This window comes from Bos grunniens, chromosome 23, assembly GCF_055505025.1.
Source record: "Bos grunniens cultivar Pamir isolate PY7600 chromosome 23, Bosgru_T2T1.0, whole genome shotgun sequence".
In the NCBI taxonomy this organism is placed as follows: domain Eukaryota; kingdom Metazoa; phylum Chordata; class Mammalia; order Artiodactyla; family Bovidae; genus Bos; species Bos grunniens.
In genome coordinates this window covers 3,950,611-3,964,458 of record NC_141187.1, presented here as the reverse complement: position 1 = coordinate 3,964,458, position 13,848 = coordinate 3,950,611, and the positions used below count along the sequence as shown (strand labels likewise).

The 13,848-nt window shown below is 40.7% G+C and overlaps 1 protein-coding gene and 1 non-coding gene across 3 annotated transcripts in view; one reads left to right on the top strand and one right to left on the bottom strand.

Annotated features, from left to right (window-relative positions):
• The window catches only part of PRIM2 (DNA primase subunit 2), a 333,721-nt gene that overhangs the window by 289,996 nt on the left and 29,877 nt on the right, over positions 1-13,848 (top strand). For both annotated transcript variants that reach the window (XM_086370967.1, XM_086370966.1), the window contains exon 12: positions 8,269-8,351. In XM_086370967.1, coding sequence (XP_086227093.1) covers positions 8,269-8,351 — 83 coding nt within the window. The remainder of the gene's footprint in view (positions 1-8,268; positions 8,352-13,848) is intronic.
• On the bottom strand, positions 11,208-11,314 carry LOC147346510 (U6 spliceosomal RNA). The gene has a single exon (XR_015153306.1). It is a non-coding gene; the product is annotated as a U6 spliceosomal RNA (small nuclear RNA).

Below are 13,848 nucleotides of genomic sequence, written 5' to 3'. Positions count from 1 at the left end.
TGGGCTGGCTGTTCATAGGGTTGTACAAAGTTGGACATGACTGATGTGACTTAGCATGCATGCATGCATTGGAGAACAAAATGGCAACCCACTCCAGTGTTCTTGCCTGGAGAATCCCAGGGACAGGGGAGCCTGGTGGGCTGCCGTGTATGGGGTCGCACAGAGCTGGACACGACTGAAGTGACTTAGCAGCAGCAGCAGCAGCAGCAGCAGCATCACGTTTAAAGTAAGGATTGATATGGTTGGGTTAATGCAGCTGTGTTTGTTACTGTTTTTTATTTGTTGTCCTTTTTCTTTGTGTTTTTCTCTTCCATACTTTTTTTGCCTTTTGTGGTTTTAACTGAGCATTTTATATGATTCCATTTTTTTTCTTTTTAACATATCTATTATACTTATTTTATTACTTTCTAAATTGGTTTTACTTTTAAGGAGTTTTCATATATATGTACAACTAATCTGTCTCTTTTTGGGTCACCATGTCAGGCACAAGTAATGCAAGTGCCTTATAATAATGAGTTATTTCTACTTCCCTTGTATCCTTCTGTCATTCATTTCATTTATAATAAGAATATATAAACACATGCAGATAGGTACATAAACCTACATAATAGAATACATTGTTCCCATTGCTTTGAACAAACTTTTATCTTAGATTAGTTATGAATAAGAAAAGCAAAGGTTTTGCTTTGTTTTCCTGTTCTTTGATGTTCAGATTTTCTTTGGGTAGATCTGAATTTCTGGTTTATATCATTTTACTTGTCTTTGAAGAACTTCTTTTAACATTTCTTGCCCTGGAGATCTGGAAACATATTACTTCAATTTTTGTTTGTCAGAGAAACTCCTTATTTCTCTCTTTTGAAGGAGAATTTTGTAGGGTACACAATTCTGAGTTTGAGGGAGTTTTTTCTCTACACAGTTTAACTGTTTCACTCCACTCCCTTCTTGCATAGTTTCTGAGGATAAGTTCAATAAAAGTTTTTTCTTTGTGGGTAAGATGTTTCTCCTTTAGCTTCTTTTAAGATTTTCCTTTGTCATTGATTTTCTAAACTATTAATATACTATACTATAATAATATAATGTAATATAATATGCCTCACTGTCTTCTGTTGGCATTTATCCTGCTTGGGCTTGGTGTTATCTGAGCCTTCTGGGTCTGTGGTTTGGTATCTAACATTAATTTGGAGGAAATTCTCTGTCATTATTGCTTCTTTTCCTTTTTCTCTCCTCCTCCTGGGATTCCAATTGTCATATGTGACACCTTTGTTATTCACAGTTCTTGGCTATTTTGTTCTTGTTTTTTTTTCCCCAATCTCTTTTCCTTTTCTTGCTTTTGGAAATTTCTATTGACCTATGCTGAAGCATAGAGTTTGTTTCCTCAGCTGTGTCTGCTAATAAGTCCAACAAAGGCATTCTTCATTTCTGTTAGTGTTTTAATTCCTGATATCTTTTTTGATTCTTCCTTAGAATTTCCATCTGTCTGCTTATGTTACACATTTGTGCTTGCATGTTGTCTACTTTTTCCAGTAGAGCCCTTATCATGTTGATCATAGTTAATTTAAATTTCCAGTCTGATAATGCCAACACACTGCCATATCTGGCTTTGGTTCTGACATGTGTTCAGCCTCTTCATATTGTAATTTTTTGTTGAAAGGTAGATGTGACATACAGGATGTACAGAAATCTAGTACACTCGCCTGTAGTGATGTGCTGGTGAGCAGGAGGGGGATGACTATAGACAGTGTTTAGTGTGCCTGTGGCTGTGAACTTCATGAATGATTCTCAGCTTCCCTGCTTCCAAGGGGACAGAGTGGTCAGAGGAGGCTAGAGCTGGGCATTTCCATTCGCCCACACAGGTGAGACTCAGGTAAGATAGTTTCTCCTGAGGGCAGCCTTGCTAAACAGAACAGAGTGCTCCAGAGTATTTAAGGATGGTGCATCTGCCCCATGCCAGAACATGAGTGGGTTTCTCTGTTACATGCTGTGAGCACATAGTGGGGCCCCTGACATTCAGCTGCACAGTGTGGCCTCCTCTGGCCAGTTGCCCTGGAGTTTCTGTCTCTCAGAGTCATCCACACAGAGACCATAAATCTGTCAGTTCCAGGGTAGGAGTTCCTACGCCAGTGCTGGTTCCTGCAGAGATTTCTGCTCTGGTATGTTGTGGTTCTCTGTGTCTGCCTCTCTCTCTAATTTTGGCGGGCAGTGCTTTGCCCTGTTACCTCATTTCTCTGATGGGTCTGAGTGGAGTTGTTGATTTCCAGTCTGTTCAACTTTTTACTTGCTGGGATGAAGTGAAAACTTCTTTGCTCTTTCTGTGCCAAGCTGGAAACCTGAAGTCTCTATCCTTTCAGGTTTGTGTAATTTGCACAGCTCTGTAGTCCCCTAGGTTGACAGCATTTCATTAACCAATGCTGCCAGGAATGGTTGTTTAGCCAATCTTGAGTCGATATAGGTAGAACTGTATTCCAGACTGTTAATCCATTCCATCCACAATGTGTGCTGGGCAGTTTTGTTCAACACTTGTCTAGAACACCATGAGTTGTATCTACACTCCCTTTACCTTCAGTTACCTTGTGAATTCAGCCCTTTCCAGTTGGGAAGGTTGTTAGACGATAGAAGCAAAGTTCGGAGTTGCTGAATTCTATTTTCTTTCTGTCATTTGTCAAAAACACCAGCTTCCCTACTCCTAAGGTGGATTGTTTCTTCTGTTTTCTTATTGTGAGCAAAGCTTTGAAAGGCTTTTTGTCATCTGTGGCTTTTTGTCAATCTTTGGTTTCTTCATGGCTTTGCCCTTTCTGACCTTTTCATATAGGCATGGGCAGTATTTCAAGTGCAGTTTGGACAATTCAGTTAATCTGTCTCTTGTTACTGTCTTTTAATAATTCTAGTGGCTCAGACAGCAAAGAATCTGCCTGCAGTGCGGGAGACCTGGGTTGGGAAGATCCCCTGGAGAAGGGAACGGCTGCACACTCCAATATTCTGGCCTGGAGAATTCCATGGACTGTATAGTTCATGGGGTCACAAAGAGTTGGACACGACTGAGCGACTTTCACTTTTAATAATTCTGGACTTAACTAAGCCTCATTTCCTTCTCATTGGGATCCTTTGCAATTTCATTATAAGACTTTTTTTAAGAATAATAATGTTGGCTAACCCATGTTGAGGTGTGCTTCCTCTATGCTGGGCGTGTGGAAGGGCTTTATATACCATTCTCACAGGAGCTCCGCTACGTATTTCCCATGCTGACAGAGAGTGAAGCTGAGTCAACAAGATGCAGACATGCACACAGCCCCCCAATCCTTAGCTGGTAAACCGAGATTCAGATGCAGGCAGGGCAGCTCCAGACTCTTAACCACATGCTGTGCACCTGCTCATCACACTTCCTAGTACTAAACAGTGTTGATCTTAATAAAATATATGCTACCGTGAGTTTTGTGACTTTCATAATTTATAGAAATCCAGTGTTATCATCGGAGAAGGCAATGGCACCCCACTCCAGTACTCTTGCCTGGAAAATCCATGGACCAGAGGAGCCTGGTAGGCTGCAGTCCATGGGGTTGCTAAGAGTCGGACACGACTGAGCGACTTCACTTTCACTTTTCACTTTCCTGCATTGGAGAAGGAAATGGCAACCCACTCCAGTGTTCTTGCCTGGAGAATCCCAGGGATGGAGAAGCATGGTGGGCTGCCGTCTCTGGGTTTGCACAGAGTCAGACACGACTGAAACGACTTAGTAGCAGCAGCAGCAGCAGCAGTGTTATCATGTGTGCTTTTATTCGTGGTTAAGGCTTTTGGTAACCATATTTGTTTAGCTTCTGGGGCAGCCAAATTCCCATTGATTTCATTAATAATGCACACTTGTTTCTAATTAACTTACAGGTCCATCAGCTATGACTGAAAAAAAATTGCCCTTGCTTCCTGTGTCAACTTTTAAATAAAATATGTTGAGTTATCATTGCAGTTTCTTATTAAAATACTTAAAATTTCCTGGATTTTGGTGTATACAGCTTTTAGATATTTTCTGTGTTCTTGTTTATGCCAATATTTTTAGCAGTCTATCTTTATTTTTCTTATGAAATAATATAGAGACTCTGTATACCTCCTATAAGTCATTTTTCTGTGAAGTATTTTCCTATTTGTTCATCTCATTTCCATCTGGGATTCCTCTAAATTTGTATGGATTCTGCACTTTGGGTGCAGTTCACTTCAGTCGTTCAGTCGTGTCCGACTCTTTGCGACCCTATGAACCACAGCATGCCAGGCTTCCCTGTCCATCACCAACTCCCGGAGTTCACCCAAACCCATGTCCATTGAATCGATCATCCAACCATCTCATCCTCTGTCATCCCCTTCTCTTCCTGCCCTCAGTCTTTCGCAGCATCAGGCTCTTTTCAAATGAGTCAGCTCTACGCATCAGGTGGCCAAAGTGTTGGAGTTTCAGCTTCAGCATCAGTCCTTCCAATGAATATTGAGGACTGATTTCCTTTAGGATGGACTGGATGGATCTCTTTGCAGTTCAAGTAACTCTCAAGAGTCTTCTTCAACACCACAGTTCAAAAGCATCAATTCTTCGGTGCTCAGCTTTCTTTATAGTCCAACTCTTACATCCATGCATGACCACTGGAAAAACCATAGCCTTGACTAGACAGACCTTTGTTGACAAAGTAATGTCTCCGCTTTTCAATATGCTGTCTAGGTTGGTCACAACTTTCCTTCCAAGGACTAAGAGTCTTTTAATTTCATGACTGCAGTCACCATCTGCAGTGATTTTGGAGCCCAGAAAAATAAAGTCATCCACTGTTTCCACTATTTCCCCATCTATTTGCCATGAAGTGATGAGACTGGACACCATGGTGTTAGTTTTCTGAATGTTGAGCTTTAAGCCAACTTTTTCACTCTTCTCTTTCAACATCAAGAGGCTCTATAGTTCTTGTTCAATTTCTGCCATAAGGGTGGTGTCTGCATATCTGAGGTTACTGATATTTCTCCTGGCAATCTTGATTCCAGCATGTGTTTCTTCCAGAGCAGTGTTTCTCATGATGTACTCTGCATATAAGTTAAATAAGCAGGGTGACAATATACAGCCTTGATGTACTCCTTTTCCTATTTGGGACCAGTCTGTTGTTCCATGTCCAGTTCTAACTGTTGCTTCCTGACCTGCATACAGGTTTCTCAAGAGGCAGGTCAGGTGGTCTGGTATTCCCATCTCTTTCAGAATTTTCCAAAGTTTATTGTGATCCACACAGTCAAAGGCTCTGGTGTAGTCAATAAAGCAGAAATAGATGTTTTTCTGGAACTCTCTTGCTTTTTCAATGATCCATTGGATGTTGACAATTTGATCTCTGGTTCCTCTGTCTTTTCTAAAACCATCTTGAACATCTGGAAGTTCATGGTTCATGTATTGCTGAAGCCTGGCTTAGAGAATTTTAAGCATTACTTTACTAACATGTAAGGTGAGTGCAATTGTGTAGTAGTTTGAGCATTCTTAAAAACAGACTTCCCTGGTAGTTCAGACGGTAAAGCATCTGCCTACAATGTGGGAGACCCAGGTTCGATCCCTGGGTCGGGAAGATCCCCTGGTCCAGTATTCTTGCCTGGAGAATCCCATGGATGGAGGAGCCTGGTGGGCTACCGTCCAAGGGGTCCCAAAGAGTTGGACACGATTGAGCAACTTCACGTTCACTTTCACTTTTGATCATTCTTTGGCATTGCCTTTCTTTGGGAGTGGAATAAAAACTGACCTTTTCCAGTCCTGTGGCCACTGCTGAGTTTTCCAAATTTGCTGGCATATTGAGTGCAGCACTTTCACAGCATCATCTTTCAGGATTTGAAATAGCTCAACTGGTGTTCCATCACCTCCACTAGCTTTGTTTGTAGTGATGCTTTCTAAGGCCCATTTGACTGCATATTCTAGGATATCTGGCTCTAGGTGAGTGATCACACCATTGTGGTTATCCGGGTCATGAAGATCTTTTTTGTATGGTTCTCCTGTGTATTCTTGCCACCTCTTCTTAATATCTTCTGCTTCTGTTAGGTCCATACCATTTCTGTCCTTATTGAACCCATCTTTGCATGAAATGTTCCCTTGGTATCTCTGATTTTCTTGAAGAGATCTCTAGTCTTTCCCATTCTATTGTTTTCCTCTATTTCTTTGCATTGATCGCAGAGGAAGGCTTTCTTATCTCTCCTTGCTATTCTTTGGAACTCTGCATTCAAATAGGTATTTCTTTCCTTTTCTCCTTTGCTTTTCATTTTCCTTCTTTTCATAGCTATTTGTAAGGCCTCCTCACATAGCCATTTTGCCTTTTTGCATTTCTTTTTCTTCGGGATGGTCTTGATCCCTGTCTCCTGTACAATGTCACAAACCTCCGTCCATAGTTCATCAGGCACTCTATCAGATCTAGTCCCTTAAATCTATTTCTCACTTCCACTGTATAATCATAAGGGATTTGATTTAGGTCATACCTGAATGGTCTAGTGGTTTTCTCCACCTTCTTTAATTTCATTCTGTTTTTGGTAATAAGGAGTTCGTGATCTGAGTCACAGTCAGCTCCCGGTCTTGTTTTTCCTGACTGTATAGAGCTTCTCCATCTTTGGCTGCAAAGAATATAATCAATCTGATTTCGGTGTCGACCACATGGTGATGTCCATGTGTAGAGTCTTCTCATGTGTTGTTGGAAGAGGGTGTTTGCTATGACCAGTGCGTTGTCTTGGCAAAACTCTATTAGCCTTTGCCCTGCTTTATTGTGTACTCCAAGGCCAAATTTGCCTGTTACTCCAGGTGTTTCTTGACTTCCTACTTTTGCATTCCAGTCCCCTATAATGAAAAGGACATCTTTTTGGCATATTATTTCTAGAAGGTCTTGTAGGGCTTAATAGAACTGTTCAACTTCAGCTTCTTCAGTGTTACTGGTTGGGGCATAGACTTGGATTACCGTGATATTGACTGGTTTGCCTTGGAAACGAACAGAGATTGTTCTGTCGTTTTTGAGATTGCATCCAAGTACTGCATTTCGGACTCTTTTGTGACCATGATGGCTATTCCATTTCTTTTAAGGGATTCCTGCCCACAGTAGTAGATATAATGGTCATCTGAGTTAAATTCACCCGTTCCAGTCCATTTTAGTTCACTGATTCCTAGTATGTTGCCATTCACTCTTGCCATCTCCTGTTTGACTACTTCCAATTTGCCTTGATTCATGGACCTGACATTCGAGGTTCCTATGCAATATTGCTCTTTACAGCATTGGACCTTGCTTCTGTCACCAGTCACACCCACACCCGTGTATTGTTTTTGCTTTGGCTCCATCCATTCATTCTTTTGGAGTTATACCTCCACTGATCTCCAGTAGCATATCAGGTACCTACCGACCTGGGGAGTTCCTCTTTCAGTATCCTGTCATTTTGTGTATTCATACTGTTCATGGGGTTCTCGAGGCAAGAATACTGAAGTGCTTTGCCATTCCCTTCTCCAGTGGACCGCATTCTGTCAGACCTCTCCACCATGACCCTCCTGTCTGGGGTGGCCCCCATGGCGTGGCCTAGTTTCATTGAGTTAGACAAACTGTGGTCCGTGTGATCATATTGGCTTGTTGTCTGTGGTTGTGGTTTCTGTCTGTCCGCCCTCTGGTGGCCTCTCTCAGTGCCTACCGTCTGACTTGGGTTTCTCTTACCTTTGGCATGGGGTGTCTCTTCACGGCTGCTCCAGCAATGCGCAGCCACTGCTCCTTACCTTGGATGTGGGGTAGCTCCTCTCAGCCGCTGCCCCTGACCTTAGATGTGGGGAAGTAGGCATAAAATTAACATCTGTAAATGATGTGAGATTTTTATATTTCCTAGAGTTTTCACATTTTTTCTTTTTGTTTATGCCGTTTATCTTCCTTTATGCTTTTATGTATTTTTGTAAACTAGAAAAAAAAAGTGCGATTGAAAGATTGAATGAAATTTTTAGGTAAAATGCTTCATAGCTACTTGGTGATTATGTCAGGTTGTTAGCAAGTAGCATGATTAAAGCTGTTCCCCTTCCTCGTGAGTGGGTGGCCTCTCCTGAGAATGCTGAAAGCTTTGTGTCACTCTCAAGCCTGTAGTGCCCTGATAACGCACAGCTTAGCTGTCACTTAGATGAAGAGAGGAAAGCAGCTGCACCCATGGGTAGTTAACCCTTTTATTTATAGGCTGTTGGACAGTTGGGGGTGCTCAGGAGTCTCTCGAGCGTGGTGTTGTGTTGAGTCTGGGTGGATAACCTGCTGTTGTGCTGCTTGTCATTTCCAGGGTGCCCGTTCCGACACAGCGACCCCGAGCTGCTGAGGCAGAAACTGCAGGCCTACAAGATCCCTCCCGCAGGGATCAGCCAGGTAGGTCGGACCCTGCCCGCAGTCTCAACAACTAGACAGTGGACAGGCCCTGGGTTTCATGTCATATTCCAGCAGGGACGCTGTGTACTGCCTGCTTGGCCTCACATTGGACAGCCCCTCTTCTAAGTGAAGGAAGCCAAAGCTTTGGCTTCTCTGGTTTAGACTCCTTGGACATTCTAGTTCTTTTCTCTGCTAGGCAACATTTTTGTGTAATAAAGCTGCAACCCCCCTTTTTTTCCCCCCTCTCTCTATTTGCTTTACTATCTCAATGGGGGGCATTTTAGAAAATAAGATTTTAGAGGAATGCATTGAAGCTTATTAATGAAGCTGAAAATGAATGACATTGTGTTGCGTTTTGGAGACTGTGCTGCTGGAGGTTGAAGCAGAATGTAGAGCAGTGTGTGCAGCCTGTGTGTTCTGATTTACTAATCATATCCACACTTAGGAGGATAGTTCATCAGGTCCAACGGTTCATCAGATGCTTTGTCTTGGAAACCACTTAGGTAAAAAAAGAAATGCTCGAAGGGAACCGTAAATGTTTAAGAGTGTGTCTTTTAATAAATAAGCTTTAAAAAAACCTGTGAGCTTGCAGATATGCGCTCTCTCTGTGAAGTTGGCTTGGGATTTTAAGGCATTTAAAAGGAGTTTCTGCTTTCTTAGCTTAAGAAGAACGCTATTTTAGAGCCAGAACATCTAATTCATTATATATCAGTTTTTCTTGAAAAAAATAATTATTTTAGAAAATTTTGTTTCTACTGTGTCCAGAGTTTATATTGAGTTTAATCAATTGAATTCGTATCTTGGTTTTTCCATCCTCTGGAAAAGGCAGTGTCCAAGGTGCCCAACTATTTGCAGATGCTAAGAAGAATTGGATAAACCCATGTTCCTATAAAACCTAAGTCTTAAGAGAGAGGCACACATAGAGTGTCTTGGTTCTTCTGCATACAGGAGTCGGTAATCAGATTGGGAGGCTGAGGATCACTTCTTGGAAGGGATGCTCTGTGAATTAGACCATGAGTGTATGGGAGGTGGCTAGGAAGAGAGAAAGTGTGAATAAAAGGCAATAAGTGTATAGGATTGCTAGCATTTCAAGCTTAAAGTATTGGTAGCACCAGTATATCAACATTAATGGGTCACTTGAAAGGAGTTTTTGTTGGTTTGAGAGATTAGGTTTGGAGCTGGGACAGTTAAATGACAGATTTGTAGTGTGTTAGAGAAGTGCCAGCTGGAAATCTGGTGTTCTTTTGGGTTAGAATTGTAGATCTAACAATCAATTTGATTGGAATGAACATTAGAGGAGAGTGCTTCTTTTGTGGAGTTGGGGTAGGGAGTGTAATATGGGCACATAGCTCTGGAGTCATTGGTACCAGAGATGGAAGCCAGGCCTCTGACTCCATGATGTTTTCTCAACCCCATTCTGCTTTAGAGCTGATTGTCATGAGTTTTCTCTGGGAGAGGGGAGCAGATAATGAGAGAGGGCGAGGGAGTCAAAGCCAGGACTCAGGATGCAATCTTGGCTCACACTTCCCTTTGTCAGATAGTGGAAGGAAGTAGAATCAGAGAGGACAGAGCAGAAATGGGGGAAAAGGGAAGAAATGCATTAGGAAGTGCTGGCTACAAAAGTCAGCAGAGAACTGTGAGAGGAGGGTATAGTCCTTCGTAGTGGAGAGACAGAGTCCTTTGTAGTGGAGAGACTGTCTGGGATTAGGCCTGAGGAGAGGCAGCTGGATTCGGTGAGAGGTGTCAACATTTCAGGGAAAGCAGAGCAAGACCACAGACACACTGAGGAGTGAGTGAGGCAGCGGCTTGGACTCGCAGGCAGCGAGCACACCTCACAGAAAGTGTTGGCTCTGTCAGCATGAGCCTCTTGGGTGGTTTGCCTGCATGTTTGGGGCTACTGGGGACCTGAGCCTGTTTGTAGGAAAAGAACCCGTCAGAGAGGCTGGGCTTGATAAAGACGGAAGCAAAGACAGCCCCTCTCTAACCAAGCAGTATTAGCTTTTCTCTGTTACATCATGACCACGCTGTACATGCCTGTGGTCTTTTTTTCGTCCAGTGTTCTTGAGACAAGAGTGACATACAGCACTGTGTAAGGCGCAGCACAGTGCTGTGATGTATAGATGCTGTGAAGTGATGACCACCGTAAAATTAGCAAACGTATGTCATCATATACATACAAAGTAAAGAAATAGAAAAAAGTGTTGTTTCCTTGTTATGAAAACTCTTAGAGCTTACTCTCTTTACTTTCATATATAATGTATATTTATCATGTTGTACATTATATCCTTAGTAATTATTTTTCTTACAACTGGAAGTTCCTGCCTTTTGATTGCCTTCGTCCAGTTCCCCTTCCCACAACCCCGTCTCTGAAAATCACAAATCTGATCCTTTTTCCCATGGTTGGTTAGTTGGTTTTCAAAGTGACCTTCACACCATGTTAGTCCCTGGTATACAACATAGTGATTCGCTATTTCTGTTTCAATATTTCACCTCCTCCATTTTAGTAAACATCTGTTTTTCTTTGTATCTTTGACTCTGTTTATTTATATTGTTCGTTTTGTTTTTTAGATTCCACATACAGGTGAAATCATACAGTATTTGTCTCTCTCTGTCTGATTTATTAGGTATGATAATCTCTAGGTCTATCCATATTAAGGACAATATTTCATTCTTTTTTATGGCTACATAACGTTACATTGTATATATGTACCGCATCTTCATTATCCATTTGTCTGCTGATGGGTACTTCATGAACAATCACTTTTAAAAAAATATAGGCTATTAAGATGTTTATTGAAAAGAGTGATGCTTTTATTTAACAGGAGTGACTATGTTTGTACATTCTCTTTTTTTGAAAAAGATACGTAGTGCTTCAAGAATTTGTGTGTCGTTCTTATGCAGGGGCCATGCTAATATTCTCTGTATCGTTCCCATTTTAGTATATGTGCTGTCAAAGCGAGCACATGTTTGTACATTCTTAGCTCTGACTCCATTGCATTCCTCCATTTAGTTTGCAAGTAGATCCCTTAGTTAGTTGAAGCATGATCCTTTGGACCCGCTTTGTAACCTTTTTCAAGATGCACAGGGCATGTGGGCGGGCTGTAGATAATGTTGTACTGTTATATAATGGCTTTATTGAGTGGTTCTCAATAGAGTAAAGCAGCTTAGGGCTGTGTTCTAAAAGGAATAAAGTTGATGGATGAAAAATCACGTAAAACATTTGGATGGATACTTAGTTGCAGCTTGGCATAAGAGGAAATTAGATCTTAAAAACTCCAAGTATATGTTAAAATATTAAAAGAAAGTCAAGAAAAATATCATTTAAATGCATTTAAGGTAAAACTCAGAGCTATTTTTATTTCAAAGAATAACTATTTGAAAAAGATACCATCAACATTAAGAAGTACTTGTATCTTCTGCTAAGTTTTATAATATTATTATTAAAATAATCAGAATTTTATTGGTCAGAGGAGAGATCATTGTGATTTAACTGGCATCACCTACTTGCATAAAAGCATATTTATAGGATCACATTTTATCATCCTTTTTGAATGATCTTGGTATCCAGCTTAGGAAGACCAGAATTGAACAACACAATAAAGCCAAAGATGATAGGTAGTCCTGCATTTGTTCCTCAGCCCTCCCCCAGAAGAGAAAAGCATGGAAGTCAGGTCACCAACAAGACACCAGAATCCTGAGTGTTCATACCACAACGGCATAGCTTAAAAACACACGAAGTAAGAAGAGAGAGACCTGAGTAGAGAACTGGACAGATGCACAAGTGACATCTGGAGACTTGAGCATTGCTCTTTCAGGAATGACTGACGTGGGCAGACAGAGAATGAGTAGGGGTGTAGATGCCTTGAGCCACGCTGACATCTGTAGACATGCCATCCCACAGCAGGTGAGGAGACTCACCCAGTTAGGTCACATTCTGGGTCTTAAAAAGCTCATTACAAATTTAAATGAATTGAAATCAGACAGTGTTCTCTGACTGTAACCATTATAAGAAGACAAGAAAAAGAAATCAAAGGCAGATTAGAAGGGGAGAAAGAAAACCTTCCTCTATTCTGAATGTGATTATCTATGAAAAAAAATCTCAAAGAACCCACCAGAATGTAAAAAGTTTTATCATATGCAGTCATATCAAAAAGACATAAATGTTTTTAAATGAATTTATTTATAAAATACGTGCAAGATCTTTATGCTGAGACACTGATGAAAACAGTCAAAGAACAGAGTTGGAGGCACACACTGCCTGGTTTCAGGGCTTAATGTTGAGCTGATGTAGCTCTAACCACACCAAAACTGTGTGGTTCTAGGGAGATGACAACAGGAAAAGGTAATTTTTTCAACAGGTAGTTCTAGAACAACTGTACTAGCTCTAGTCCATATCCCCCACCACCTCTGCTGTTGCCCCAAAAGAACCCAGATACCTACCCCACACTTTTGAAAAACTTAATTAAAAGTGGATCATAGATCTAAATGTCAACTTTCCAGGAGAAAACAAGAAAATCTGAATAATCTTGCACTTGATATGTTCAATGAAAGAAAATGTTGGTAAATTAGACTTTATGAAAATTAAAACTTTTGTCCTGCACAAATATTGTTAAGAGAATGATAAAATAGCGAAGACTGAAAGAAAAATATTTGCAAATCACATCTGTCATAAAGTCCTTGTCTTCAGAATTAAAAGATATAAAGACCTCTCAAAGCTCAATAATAGGAAAATAGTTTTTTAAGTAAGTAAAACGTTTGAGCAGACATTTCACCAAATATTTGAATAATAAGTAAATGCTTGAAAAAAGTGTTTATCATTTGATATTAGGGAAATGTGATTTTAAAACTATATGTCAATTTGAATTGGTCTAATTATTAAAAAAAAAAAAAACAACCCTGACAGTACCAAGTGTTGGTCAGAATGCAGAATGACTGGAAGTCTGATACCTGTAGACTGGGGTTCTGCATGGTAAAGCCATTGTGAAGGCAGCTGGCAGTTTCTTATAAAGTTAAGTTTGTGCATACTGTTTGACTTAGTCATAGCACTTCTAGATAATTATACCATTGAAATAGAAGCCTAAGTCCACCCAGAAAGCTGTGCGTGTTTAGAGAGGTTTATTCTAATTCCCCAAAACTAGAAACAGCCCAGTGTTCTTCATATGTGATTGAATAAACAAATATGTTATACCTCATTTTCTTGTGCTTTACTTTTTTGTGCTTCACAGATAGTGTGTTTTCTTTCAAAATGAAGGTTTGTGGCAAGCAAGTCTGTCAGCACTATTTTTCCAATAGCATTTGCTCAGTTCATATCTCTGTGTCAGCTTTTGGTAGTTCTTGCAATATTTCAAACGTTTTCATTATTTGTTATGGCGACCTATGAGCTGTTATGGCGACCTATGAGCTATGACCTATGTTACTGTTGTAATGTTGAGGGGCAGCACTGTAGACTGCACCCATATAAGGTGACAGTCAGTGGATGTTGGGTGTGTTCTGACTG